General features: G+C 44.0%; 1 protein-coding gene across 5 annotated transcripts in view; it reads left to right on the top strand.

Moving 5' to 3' along the window:
• Positions 1–14,858, top strand: part of LOC115020155 (attractin-like protein 1) — a 229,627-nt gene that overhangs the window by 31,217 nt on the left and 183,552 nt on the right. For all 5 annotated transcript variants that reach the window (XM_029450077.1, XM_029450076.1, XM_029450080.1 and 2 more), the window contains exons 2-5: positions 8,834–8,917; positions 9,750–9,863; positions 11,548–11,676; positions 13,586–13,794. In XM_029450077.1, the coding sequence (XP_029305937.1) occupies positions 8,834–8,917; positions 9,750–9,863; positions 11,548–11,676; positions 13,586–13,794 (536 nt within the window). The remainder of the gene's footprint in view (positions 1–8,833; positions 8,918–9,749; positions 9,864–11,547; positions 11,677–13,585; positions 13,795–14,858) is intronic.

Below are 14,858 nucleotides of genomic sequence, written 5' to 3'. Positions count from 1 at the left end.
TCGTTTTTATTAGCTCAAGCAGATTCCATATGAGCCAAAAAGAGTCTGGCCTCATTGAGCAGGAGGTTTATAGATTAAAAAAACTGGTGCTTAAAGTAAAAAAACAAATAAACAGTGATGATGGGGGTCTTAATTAATTTATTTGTTTTTATTTTTTCTTATTTTAACATGTCAGCCATGGATACTTTTAAAGTGGGTGTTTTAAATGTGAACGGAGCCAGAGTTTTTAAAAAAAGGACACAAATTTATGAAACTGCAAAATTAAAACACATTGATGTCCTTTTTTTACAGGAGACGCACAGCGACGGCTCTAACGAGATAGACTGGAGGAGGGAGTGGGAAGGGGAAGTCATTTTAAGCCACAACACATCTCTTAGTGGAGGAGTGGGCTTCCTCTTCTCCAAATCTTTTACTCCAGTCTCACTGGAGGTCGAGCATTTTATCGAGGGGAGGTTGCTTTTAGTAAAAGCCCGGTTTGACCTTTTTAATGCTGTTTTTATAAATGTGTATGCCCCAACAATCGGTGCAGAGAGGAAGTTGTTTTTACAAAAAATTAATGATGTTTTAAATAGCTGTGCCTCGGAGGATTTTTTATTCTTGGGGGGGGATTTTAACTGTACAGAAAATGCTTTTTTAGATCGGAACCACGCAGAGCCGCATCCAGCGTCCCAGCATGTTCTGAGGCAGCTGGTCCGCTCTCATGGTCTGGTGGATGTATGGAGGAGGATGAACGCAGAGGCTAAACAATACACATGGTCCCACTGCAGAGGGAATAGGATTTCCTCTGCCAGGTTAGATCGTATTTATTGTTTTAAACATCATTTTAACATTTTTAAAATGTGTAATATTATACCTGTTGGTTTTACCGATCACTCTTTGCTTTTATGTAATGTTTTTATAAGAAATGTGTTGCCAAGAAGCGCATACTGGCACTTTAACTCAGTTTTAACATTTGATAAAAATTTTAGAGAAGCTTTTATTTATTTCTGGAGTGTTTTTAGGCAAAGGAAGAGTGATTTTAACAGTCTTAGGCAGTGGTGGGACCATGGTAAGACTGAAATTAAAATGCTTTGTCAGCAGCACACCCTCAATGTCACACATGACATCACCAGATCTATGAAAGACCTGGAGGGTGATATAGTGGAACTAGAACAAATAAGTGAGTCCACAGGAGATCGAGGATATATTGAAATCCTCAAAGTAAAAAAAATGGCATTAGCCGACCTGCTAGACGTTAAAGTCCAGGGCGCACTGGTCCGGTCCCGGTTCCAAAACGCCACCGAAATGGATGCTCCATCCAGTTTCTTCTTCGGCCTGGAGAAGAAGAACGGACAGAAGAGGGTAATCCACTCACTGCTCTCAGTCACAGGGCAAGAGATAACGGAACCAAGCCAGATCAGAACACGGGCTGTGAGTTTTTATTCCTCCCTATACTCGAGTGAGTACGAGGGGGAGGAAACGTTTTTAGAGGGGTTTTTAGGGGGACTACCTCAGGTAGCAGAGCAAACCAACTCACAGCTGGAGGGGCCGTTGACCACACGGGAGCTACAGGCTGCTCTGCAAAAAATGCAAGGACGGCGGGCTCCCGGCATCGACGGCCTCACTGTTGAGTTTTTTAAAGCATATTGGGACATTTTAGCAACAGATCTTTTAGATGTTTTTAACGAGAGTCTGGCCTCTGGTTCCATGCCGATGTCCTGCCGCAGGGCCGTGATAACGCTCCTGCCCAAGAAAGGAAACCTGCAGGACATCGGAAACTGGCGCCCTGTGTCTTTGCTGTGTGTGGATTACAAGCTTCTGTCCAAAGCTCTGGCCACCAGGCTGGGGGGGGCTATGGAGCAGGTCATCCACCGGGACCAGACCTACTGTGTGCCCGGCAGGTCCATGGTAGACAATGTCTACCTAATTCGAGATGTTTTGGAGGTCTCCAGCTCATTGGGCTTTGATACTGGTCTGATTTCTCTAGACCAGGAAAAGGCTTTTGACCGCGTTGAACACAACTTCCTCTGGAAAGTAATGGAGAAGTTTGGGTTCAGCGCTGGTTTCATAGGCAAGATCAAGGTGTTGTACAGTGAAGTTGAGAGTGTGCTGAAGTTTAATGGTACTCTGTGTGCTCCTTTTAGAGTGTGTAGAGGGGTCCGGCAGGGCTGTGCTCTGTCGGGGATGCTCTATGCGCTCTCCCTGGAACCTCTCCTCTGCAAAATACGCTCCAGCCTACAAGGTCTGGTTTTACCTGGTTTTAATAGCAGATTTGTTTTATCCGCATACGCAGATGATATTATTGTTTTTATTAAAAGCCAGAGAGATGCGGACATTTTAACAGATATAGTAGATAGTTTTAGTGTAACATCGGCAGCGAAGGTAAATTGGAAGAAAAGTGAGGCCCTCGCTGTCGGGGAGTGGCGTGGCGGTCTCCCAGTTCTTCCCCAGAGCCTCACCTGGAGAACTGACGGCCTGAAATATCTCGGAGTATTTGTAGGAAAAGAAATTATTGTCCAGAAGAACTGGGAGAACGTCACAGAAAAGATTCAGGGAAAGCTTTCCAAGTGGAAGTGGCTGCTCCCTCAGATGTCTTTTAAAGGTAGGGTTTTGGTTTTAAACAACCTTGTAGCATCCCAATTGTGGCACCGTCTGACCTGTGTAGACCCTCCCTCTGGCCTTTTAGCAAAACTGCAGAAAGAAATGGTAGATTTTTTTTGGGATGGTCTACACTGGGTGCCACAGGGGGTGCTGTTTTTATCCAGAGAGGAGGGGGGACAGGGCCTTGTCCACCTGGCCAGCCGAACAGCCACTTTTAGACTTCAGTTTTTACAAAAATATCTTACCGGCCCGGCTGATTTGGTGTGGAGAGATGTGACCAGCTGCATTCTCAGACGTGTAAATAACCTGGGGCTGGATGCTGCTCTGTTTTTAACTGATTCTAATTTTTTAAAGTTAAATGGGCTGCCTCCATTTTATCAGGGTGTTTTTAAGTCTTGGGCCCTTTTTAATCATAAAAGGTGTCCAATGTCGGACTCTCTGCACTGGTTGTTGAAGGAGCCTTTAATTTACAGAGCCAGGCTGGACGTCAGCAGCAGCAGCACACCCAGCCTGATGGTGGCGCTCTGCAGGTCCAGAACCCTGTGCCTGCAGCAACTGGTGGATGCAGTGGGGCCGGCGCTGAGTGATGCCCGAGCCCTGGGCTTGCTGCTGGGTCTGACCTCCGTTCGAGTGGCTGAGAGGATTCTGGAGCTGTGGAGCCAGAGGCTATCGGGGAAGGAAAGGAGCCAGATAAAAGACTACAGTGACGGGAAGGCTTCTCCAGACCCAGCAGACCCTTTTCCAGAGATCAACCTGAGCCCAGGGCTGGGAGAACTGACCGGTCCCCTGCTCAAGGTCATTAACCCGGCAGGACTGACGCTGCACAGAGCCGACAAAAAGACTCTATATATGAACTGTGTCAAAAGCATCCACAAGAAAGGCCTGTGCAGCAGACCCTCCACTGTGTGGAGCAACAGACTGGGTTCAGGAAGTGGACCAAGCCCACAGTGGGGGTCTTTTTACAAACCTCCCCTCAAAAAGCGGACAGCCGACCTCCAGTGGAGGATTTTACATGGTGCCGTCGCTTGTAACGCTTTTATCGCCGTTATTAATCCCGCTGTTTTTAACAAATGCCCTTTCTGCAACCTACGTGAGACTGTATTCCATGTTTTTACTGAGTGTAAGAGACTCACAGAGTTCTTCTCTCTTTTAACATTTGTTTTTAGTCTTTTTAACGTAGTTTTTACCGAGAGTGTTTTTATCATGGGAGCTGCCTACAAAAAAGACAACAAAGAAAAGTGGCAGCTCCTAAATTTCCTCTCGGGAGAGGCAAAAATGGCCATATACATTAGCAGGAAAAACAGAGTTGAGAACAGAGAGGGGCAGGAGGCCAAGACAGTGTGGCTGTGCAATATCAGGGCAAGACTCTGGCTCGATTTTAGGTTTCACAAACATACCGGGGATCTCGACACTTTTAAAGAACGTTGGTGTTTTAAAAATATTATCTGCACTGTGAACAATGAATGTTTACACTTTGCACAGGTTTTTATTGGATAATTTTTATATATTTATGGAGTTGTTATTTATAAATGTATATTTTTTGATATGATAATATGATTTTTCGTTACACTTTATGAGTAAACTGTTTGTTTTAAGAATATGTAAATAAAGTGTTTTTGAAAAATCAAAAAAAATCTCTCTCTGTCTCTCTCTGTCTCTGTCTCGCTCTCTCTCTCTCTCTCTGTCTCTCGCTCTCTGTCTCTGTCTCTCTCTGTCTCGCTCTCTCTCTGTGTCTATCTGTCTGTCTCTCGCTCTCTGTCTCTCACCCTCTGTCTCTCTGTCTCGCTCTCTCTCTGTGTCTATCTCTCGCTCTCTGTCTCTCTCTGTCTCTGTCTCTCACCCTCTCTCTCTCTGTCTCGCTCTCTCTCTGTGTCTATCTGTCTCTGTCTCTCTCTCTGTCTCTCACCCTCTCTCTCTCTGTCTCGCTCTCTCTCTGTGTCTATCTGTCTGTCTCTCGCTCTCTGTCTCTCACCCTCTGTCTCTCTGTCTCGCTCTCTCTCTGTATCTATCTCTCTCTGTCTCTCTCTCTCTCTCTCTCTCTCTCTCTCTCTCTCTCTCTCTGTCTCTCACTCTCTTTCCATGCATCTGTCTTCTGTACTCCATCAATTATTCACCCAGAGCAGATAAATATTTCAAAGGGTGCCGGACTCTCTTCCTCTCCCTCATCCCCTCGTCCTGTCTCTGTTTTATCTCTCTGCTCTGTGTCTCTTCTTTCTCATCTGTCTCTGCCACCATCACCCTCTCATGCTTTTCTCGTGTGTGTGTGTGTGTGTGTGTGTGTGTGTGTGTGTGTGTGTGTGTGTGTGTGTGTGTGTGTGTGTGTGTGGACCCTGATCCTGTGGAATCTGTACAGATGTGACTGTAGCCTCACGCTGTGAACTCATAGACTGCTGTCTGTGGTCACCATTTATAAGCAGTCTGGGAGCGTGAAGGTGTGCCGCTCTCTTCTTCTATGCAAGGCTTTTTTGGGAGGATTAATGGGAGAGGCGTTATGGAGTGATGGTTTGTTGGGCCTGTCGGAGGGTCCTCATTAACTATGAATGGAATCTACCTTTCGCGTGTGTTCATAGACACACGCTGAGCCTCTCTGCACAGTCATTCTGCGCTCACTTAGCCAAGAAATACACGCGAGCAGAGCCACACCAAGGCTTTGTCCCAAGTCTATTCCTTAAAGATCCCCTAAAATATCCCTCTGAGCTTGTTGCCTCACAGCACAAAGGTTTTGGGTCATTCTGTTTGCAGCTTCCTCCCACAGGCCAAAGACATGATTTACTGAAGTTGCCAATTTGATTGTGTGTAATAGACTGTCTCTCATCCAACGTCTGATGTGACAGGGTCCAGCCCCCTGCAGAGGACAGGTGTGAAGCCCATCAGCTATCTGTCAGAGACCGATAAGCTTCTGGGAGCGAGGTTTCTAAGGTTCTGGTGTCGCCAGCGGATAACAGGCTGCTCATTGTTACAGTCCAGCAGCTAGTTTAACTAGAGGAGCCACTGCGTTAGCTGCTTTATTCAATAGGCTTGTACGGCCCAGCGGCACGTGTGATAGTCCAGATTATAAAATGCTTCTGGAACACGTTTTACTGCTTCTCCTCTTTTTGTTCATTTTCCAAATGTCTCCATTTTTACCTCAAACTGTCAAACACACGGCGCTGCCCTTTTAGTGCCTCTTATGTAAAGGACGGCGCTTCTGCAGAGACAAACCCGTTCAGAATCATTTCATACTAAATGTACAGAATATGTTGACGTGTTGGCCGTGCAACACTTCGTGATTTAGTTCAATCTTAATCTTGTTCAAATGATTTAATCTTTGTTTTTAGAAATGTCAGCAAGAAACCACGAAGATAAAATACAGAGCGTCATCAATATCAGCATCGTTTGAGTCAAGCATTGCTGCAACATGACATGAATATTTGTCTTCTAATCTGGGATTAGAGCCAGAGGATCAAACTGATCATCAGGGATTGATGGATAGAGGAAGAGATCGAGAGCTTGACAGAGAAGGAAGAAGTGCGGCGACTGAGAGATGGTTCAAACGAGGAGATAAAACAAAAGGGCTCTTATTCTTTATCGTGTGTGTGTGTGTGTGTGTGTGTCTGTGTGTGTGTGTGGCCTGTGTGTGTGTGTGTGTGTGTGTGTCTGTGTATGTGTGGCCTGTGTGTGTGTCTGTGTGTGTGTGTGTGTATCTGTGTGTGTGTGTGTGTGTGTGTGTGTCTGTGTGTGTGTGTCTGTGTGTGTGTGTGTGTGTGTGTGTGGCCTGTGTGTGTGTGGCCTGTGTGTGTGTGTGTGTGTGTGTGTCTGTGTGTGTGTGGCCTGTGTGTGTGTGTGTGCGTGTGTGTCTGTGTATGTGTGGCCTGTGTGTGTGTCTGTGTGTGTGTGTGTGTATCTGTGCGTGTGTATCTGTGTGTGTGTGTGTCTGTGTGTGTGTGGCCTGTGTGTGTCTGTGTGTGTGTGTGTGTGTGGCCTGTGTGTGTGTGTGTGTGTGTGTGTGTGGCCTGTGTGTGTGTGTGTGTGTGTGTGGCCTGTGTGTGTGTGTGTGTGTGTGTGTGTGTGTGGCCTGTGTGTGTGTGTGTGTGTGTGGCCTGTGTGTGTGTGTGTGTGTGTGTGGCCTGTGTGTGTGTGGCCTGTGTGTGTGGCCTGTGTGTGTGTGTGTGTGTGGCCTGTGTGTGTGTGTGTGTGTGGCCTGTGTGTGTGTGTGTGTGTGTGTGTGTGTGTGTGTGTGTGTGTGTGTGGCCTGTGTGTGTGTGTGTGTGTGGCCTGTGTGTGTGTGTGTGTGTGTGGCCTGTGTGTGTGTGTGTGTGTGGCCTGTGTGTGTGTGTGTGTGTCCTGTGTCCGGCTGCGCTGCAATCTGTTCGCTCTCTCACAGAGCAGCAGCACTGATACACTCTTAATCTCATGTGCTGATGACGGTGTGTGTTTCCTTTGAGGTCCTTTAGCAGACTCCTAAAGAACCATTACATTATTGTACTATCAGAGTCAGACAGGACGCCCCCCCCCCTCCCTCAAATCATCACTGGACAGACTAAGTGCACAATGGAGCTGTTCATGTGCTCTCAGACCACCTCCACACAGGTACGCAGCAGAATAAACAACCTGTAGTGCTGCTCATCGCTCACAGTAACACACAGTTATCTTATGTCTCAAATGTGGAGACTCCATATTAAAGGGAAGATCTTCGGGTTTCGTTCTCAACACAAGATATTTAAAGTGTTTCCTTAGAGATGGACATTTGAACTATCTTCTGACATTTTATTGACCAAACCATTAATCACTAATAATAATAATAATTAAACTAACTGTGAGTCGCAGCTCAACTCGTCTTCTTACCCTGAACACACAATAACAATTACTGCCTGTCTGCACCGGCAGCGTGCCAGTGTGACCACAGAGCCACCAGTCACACACACACACACACACACACACACACACACACACACACACACACACACACACAGTAACATACTGTCCAACCCGAGGCATGCTGCGATGTCTTCAGCGCCTGTGATGCTGACATGTCTGTGTGTGTGTGTGTGTGTGTGTGTGTGTGTGTGTGTGTGTGTGTGTGTGTGTGTCTCCATTTTCACCTTTACACACTATGCAGCACTGGAATGGAATTACTTTGATTGACAGGTGTGACATCTATTTACCACACACACACACACACACACACACACACAATGTAATTATTACAATTGCCACAAGAATATGTCATGTCGGGGTTGCCATGGCAACAGTAACGTGTGTGTGATGTCATGTCTGCTCTCAGGAACGTTGTTATTCTCCCACCAGTGTTTCCTTCAGACGCTTGTAATCGCTGCTGTTTTCTGTTTATTATATAGCGATGGGTTTATTTCAGAAACATTAGGTGAAGTGTTTGGACACGAGGAGAAGAGGAACGTGAGGTTATTGTTATCAAACTAAGAGGGGAAAGGAACATCAACCCAAAGTTAAATAATGTAGGGACGAGGGGTGTGTGTGACGCATGGCTGAGGCAGGATGCACATGGTGTAACAGTAGCAGGTCGTGTGGTTGTGGAAACAGGTAAATATCAGGTGGAGCGACGTGATGAACACGTTCGCTCCTCTTACACTTACACAGAGATTTGGGAAATAAATGTTCTTGCTGCCTTGCAGAGAGTCAGAGGAGAAGATGATCTAATGTTTGAGCGCTCAGAGCCTTGAAACCACACGTCTGAGTTTATACGCATGTTTAATGAGTTTGGTACGAGCTTTAGATTCCCTGTGTTGACCCTCTAGATGTAGATGTTTAATCAGACGTCTAATTAGCATCATCTATCATCTTTAAAGGAGATATGGCAATCAGTATTTGATACGGTGCGTGACTTTAAAAAGTGTTAAATATGCCAGAGGGAGCAGAGAATGGTTTGAGACTGCCGGTCGTTTGTCATTAAATGTGAACGATTCAGTTTTCCAATGCTTCATCGTGAGGTCAACACATCTGTTTGGTAGAAAGTATCATATATAAAAGAGCGGCTTCAGTGTGTGTTTGAGACAAACTTCTTCTTTCTTAACATTAAATAAGAATCATAAAGTCTTTAAAGCGCCTCATGATCTGAGCGGGAGAAAGGACCTCTTTGTGTTCAGGGTCACAAGATAACAGTGTGAAGGTCACACGGCAACATCTCACTTTGATTCTTCTTCTCTCACTTTGTTTGGCTTTGGTTTTGCATATGAAGTTCATCTTCCTCACCGACTCCATCACCAACGTGTCCTCCCTCCTCTTTGTCTCCCTGCAGGTTAACAGACCCGTCCGGCTCGCTCACAGACGGACCAGTCAACTATAAGTACAAGACCAAATGCACTTGGCTCATAGAAGGATAGTAAGTATAAGTGTCTCCTTCTGAACTTAAACACTGCGATACGTCCTTGTATCTGGCTGAACGGCTCCAGATGAAGAGCTTCATTACTGTGTAAAGAGAAGGAGTTTGTCTGTGTATGAAGGTATTGTGTTGCTCTGCAGCAGCTCAACGCACACACAGATAACGCTGCTGCTGTTGTTGACGTGCACTGCCTGCGTGCACTAAATGGTGCACGGCATGGAAACAATGCAGTTAGTTTATTATGTCTGTGTACTCTGGGATCTCACATTAGCTTCGGGCGAAGTCTGAAGATGTTTATTATCTTCTGGGAGATCTTGTAATGAAGGTTTGGGCTTAGTAACAAATACTGTATGAACGTTAAGTCTTTTATTTAAATGACCACACATTGGCCTCAACGGGCTTTAACTTTGGATGATCAAGAGCTGCAGCCGATAAGTGTGTGTTGTGGTTATATAAATGTCATTTATGGTGATGGTAGGTTGCTGCCGCACCGCCCCGTTGATGCGATGCGTGCTTCCCTTTTGTGTGACAACAAACCGCTTTTTGATAAAACATGGATTTTGGAAATGATTACATCTTTCTTTTAGTTTTAGACAACGCTGGAAATGTTTGGATTACACGAGTCGGAAACAATCCTGCGCGGCCTCCACCACCATGTAGTTCTATAAATAGTGTGAGTGTAGCCTGATGCAACTGTGCAGAGACACTGGTTTAAAACACAATGCACTGACGACGCTGTGCAGCATTCAAAAGTAGATATAGGTCATATACTTTCATCCAATGTGTATTTTTATCATAACTATGTATTCAGTGTTGTCTCCTCGTCCTTCAGCCCTAATGCAGTGCTCAGGCTGCGCTTCAATCACTTCGCCACCGAGTGCAGCTGGGACCACATGTACGTCTATGATGGAGACTCCGTCTACGCCCCTTTGATTGCCGTCTTCAGGTGAGCGCCCGCCATTCTGAATAGCAGCGCTACGAGAGGGGAGACATGGAAATTATTCATAGCCTTTGGCACAGCTTGCAAAGCTCCAACACTTTCTCACTTATGAAGTCAAATGGCTCCGTGTGCAGGCAAACACCGGCCTCACAATCACCACGGTAGCACAAAGCAGCGATAACAGAAAGAAAATATTTGCAATTACTCACATTAGCCCTGAACCATTTCTCTCTGCAGCTTTATTGCGTATACTCGATGTTTCTTTTTCTACTAAAGAGTAATCTACAAACACGCTTTCATTTGACAGAATTTCATTAAAAAGCAGTAATGCCACAATAACTTACCCACTTTCTGCACACTAGAGGCTTATCTCCTGCTGAGACTGCTCCAGAGGAGAAGTGATCTGCCATGTGAATATACAAAGCCTGGACTTGTAGGATTATTACCTACAGTATATATACATTGTTCATTATTGGGTGCATACTTCTGGCTCGGTGCAGCAGGGAGGAGGCTTTGACTACGAGGGTACATTTGCGGTGCATTGCATTTATTAAAAGAGACGGGCCGAGCAACTAAAAACCACCAACCCCCACTGTAAAACCTCGTCATACTAATACAAACGAAATGCAGGATGACTCTGCACTGCAATGTTGTTCCACATTAAATGTAATGACTGTCATATTTTTAGTGAGCTCTACAATTGGCTTTATGTCTTCCAGCTCTCCAGCGGTGCTTTCACACCAGAGTCCTGACGCACAATGTGGCTTTTATCATTAATACTGTGTCTCACTCTCTTTGTGTCTCACTCTCTTTGTGTCTCACTCTCGTTGTGTCTCACTCTCTTTGTGTCTCACTCTCGTTGTGTCTCACTCTTTGTGTCTCACTCTCTTTGTGTCTCACTCTCTTTGTGTCTCTCACTCTTTGTGTCTCACTCTCTTTGTGTCTCACTCTCTTTGTGTCTCACTCTCTTTGTGTCTCACTCTCGTTGTGTCTCACTCTTTGTGTCTCACTCTCTTTGTGTCTCACTCTCTTTGTGTCTCACTCTCTTTGTGTCTCACTCTCTTTGTGTCTCACTCTCGTTGTGTCTCACTCTTTGTGTCTCACTCTCTTTGTGTCTCACTCTCTTTGTGTCTCTCACTCTTTGTGTCTCACTCTCTTTGTGTCTCTCACTCTCTTTGTGTCTCACTCTCTTTGTGTCTCACTCTCTTTGTGTCTCTCACTCTTTGTGTCTCTCACTCTTTGTGTCTCACTCTCTATGTGTTTCTCACTCTTTGTGTCTCTCACTCTTTGTGTCTCACTCTCTTTGTGTCTCTCACTCTCTTTGTGTCTCACTCTCTTTGTGTCTCACTCTCTTTGTGTCTCTCACTCTCTTTGTGTCTCACTCTCTTTGTGTCTCTCACTCTTTGTGCCTCACTCTCTTTGTGTCTCACTCTCTTTGTGTCTCTCACTCTCTTTGTGTCTCTCACTCTTTGTGCCTCACTCTCTTTGTGTCTCTCACTCTCTTTGTGTCTCACTCTCGTTGTGTCTCACTCTCTTTGTGTCTCACTCTCTTTGTGTCTCACTCTCGTTGTGTCTCACTCTCGTTGTGTCTCACTCTCTTTGTGTCTCACTCTCTTTGTCTCTCACTCTCTTTGTGTCTCACTCTCTTTGTGTCTCACTCTCTTTGTGTCTCACTCTCTTTGTGTCTCAGTGGTCTGGTAGTACCAGAGAGCAGAGGGAACGATACGGTCCCGGAGGTGGTGACGACGTCCGGCTACGCTTTGCTTCACTTCTTCAGCGACGCTGCCTACAACCTCACCGGCTTCAGTATCGCCTACTCGTACGTCTGGACGTCAACCGTCCTTCTCTCTTTTTGATATATGTATATATATATATATATATATATATATATATACATATATTATATATATATATTTGATATATATATATATATAATATATACATATATATATTTGATATATATATATATATATAATATATATACATATATATGTATATATACATATATATGTATATATGCTATATATATATATATATATGCTGTATATATATATATAATGCTGTGTATATATATATATATATATTATATATATGTATATTATATATATGTGTATATATATATATATATATATATATATTATATGTATATATTCCTATAATATCTCTATAATATACTCCATATCTATGTTGTATATATGTATCTCCTATATATCTCTATACTTCTTGTCTATCTATCTATTTCTCTATCTATTTCTCTAATTTATATATCTCATATCTATATCTACTATATTTCTATATAATTTGTATATATCTATATCTCTATATATATATATATTATATATATATAATGCTGTATATATATATATCCCAGCACCAATCCTCAACTAGCATCCTAAAAAGTCAGAGAATGTTTCTCCAGGAATTGGTGGAGAAACCAAAGAGTGTGGAATATTGAAACTATAGTTCTTTCTGGTGAATGAATGGACAGAATATCTGTTAACAAATGTCATGTTGTTAGAACAGTAGTTTCTCATGACTTTGAACATTACTGTCGTCCAGCTGTTATGCAGGCAACAATGCCACATATTGTAATACAAAACCCTTAAAGGTAAGTTCAGGTGAAAAGGTTGAGTTTTAAAAACATATTCAGGATGTTTCTCTGTAAACACAAGAAGATGGATTTAAGGTCGAAAGGAAAATGTTAGGAGGTTGTAGACATGGGAGGAGTGAGGACAGTTACTGGACACACACACACACACACACACACACACACACACACACACACACACACTCACACACTGAGGGGGGATAAAGGTTGTCATGCCGACCCTCTTGTCACAGCAGCCAACCAGCTTTTTGTATTAACTATAAAAATCCTCTTCTACCTCTGGTCCTTCTGATCGTATATTACAGAGAGTGTGTGTGTGTGTGTGTGTGTGTGTGTGTTTGTGTGTGTTCAGATGTTCACGTTGCATCTTGGAAACGATGGGTCCAGTCGTTCCTCTCTGCATTTTATTTATGAATACTGACTCGAGGAAACTTCACCTTTTACATAATGCATACATTATTATTCTCATAAGTGCATGGGCTGGAGAGCATTATCCCACTTTAAATAAAGTTATATGGAACAATGCTTTTCTTTTCTAAACTGGCAAAGACACCTAAACACATAATAATAATAATCAATGTGTATATAAACATTTCTGAAATATGCATATGAGGCCTTACCTCATTAAATATGTACTAATTTACATACATTTCCAGAACATAGATGTGAACTTAAAGCAGGTTCAAAGTGTTTTGTCTTGTTGTTGACACATTGGAGTCAAAGGTTTTCAGAGGGGGAGTTTACACATCTCTTTGTTTCACGCCATAAATCCAGTTTCTCCGTGTCTTCAGGAGTAAAGTGTTCTATAAACCAGGCTCTGAGTGAGACATGAGCAGCCCTCTGTACACACCTTCACAGTAAAGAGAAGTGTGTGTAACGCTCTTATTGTAGAGCGTTGTACAATTAAAGTGCATACAAAGAGAATGTGTTTGCCTGTAGTCTCGCCTTAAGCAAGAACTAAATCCCAACATTGCAGCGTGCTGATTTAGTCGCCAGCTATCGCCTCTGGTCTCCGAGCCGTGAGGTGATCTCAGGACACGTGGAAGTGTTGTGTTCCCCGGTGCTACGGTGCAACCTTGAAGAAGTGCCTTGACTTCCTGTCTGTCTGCGTCTCCCTCAGGATAAACTCTTGTCCCAACAACTGTTCGGGCCGCGGCAGATGCGGCACAGCTAACTCCGTCTCGGGTCGCGTGTACTGCGAGTGCGAGGAGTACTGGAAAGGAGAAGCCTGCAACATCCCGTACTGCAGGGACAACTGTGGCAGCCCGGGTCACGGCTACTGTGACCTCACCGGAGAGAAGCTCTGTGTCTGCAACGACAGCTGGCAAGGTACGGCAGGACGAACGGGACAGGAGAGAGGAAGCGCTTAGGAGGGAAATGAAATATATGGATGAACTTAGTGGGTTCAGCCAGACGGGGAGAGATGAGAGGTGATGGTTCCATGGAGAGAGGAGGACGATGGTGGGGACAGTTTCACATTATCTGTAATGTGTCGATGATCCCAGTAAAACTTCATTTACTGTCAAAAAACAGATTATTAAAAACAAGTCTTCAAAGGTATTGAATAATAATACTTACTCTGTATTAAAACGTCTTAAATTAATCCACCAAAAGTCTTAAAAAAGCTAAATTATGAAAAGTTGGATTTAATAAATATTTTAAATTTAAATATTTTATATGTAAAATCTCAAAAAACATATATGTTTTAAATAATTTACTTGCAGAACTAACAACTCTCATATTTAGTTTGTGGCTGTGACGCTTGGAGCAGAAGAACTGCTGCTGACAGTAAAGTTGCTTTTTAGATTTGTGGCTTTAAAAAGTGTGAAGATGAAGGAACGCTGAACTCATGTCCACATGTCCACACATGTCCACATGTCCACATGTCCACACATGTCCACATGTCCACACATGTCCACACATGTCCACATGTCCACATGTCCACACATGTCCACATGTCCACACATGTCCACATGTCCACACATGTCCACATGTCCACATGTCCACACATGTCCAGATGTCCACATGTCCACATGTCCTCATGTTCTCATGTCCACATGTCCACATGTTCTCATGTCCACATGTCCACATGTCCTCATGTCCACATGTCCTCATGTTCTCATGTCCACATGTCCACATGTCCACATGTCCACATGTTCTCATGTCCACATGTCCACATGTCCTCATGTCCACATGTCCTCATGTTCTCATGTCCACATGTCCACATGTCCACATGTTCTCATGTCCACATGTCCACATGTCCACATGTCCACATGTCCACATGTCCACATGTCCTCATGTTCTCATGTCCACATGTCCACATGTCCACATGTTCTCATGTCCACATGTCCACATGTCCTCATGTCCTCATGTCCTCATGTTCTCATGTCCAC

Source organism: Cottoperca gobio, chromosome 15 (assembly GCF_900634415.1).
Source record: "Cottoperca gobio chromosome 15, fCotGob3.1, whole genome shotgun sequence".
In the NCBI taxonomy this organism is placed as follows: domain Eukaryota; kingdom Metazoa; phylum Chordata; class Actinopteri; order Perciformes; family Bovichtidae; genus Cottoperca; species Cottoperca gobio.
This window is presented reverse-complemented; position numbering and strand designations above follow the sequence as displayed.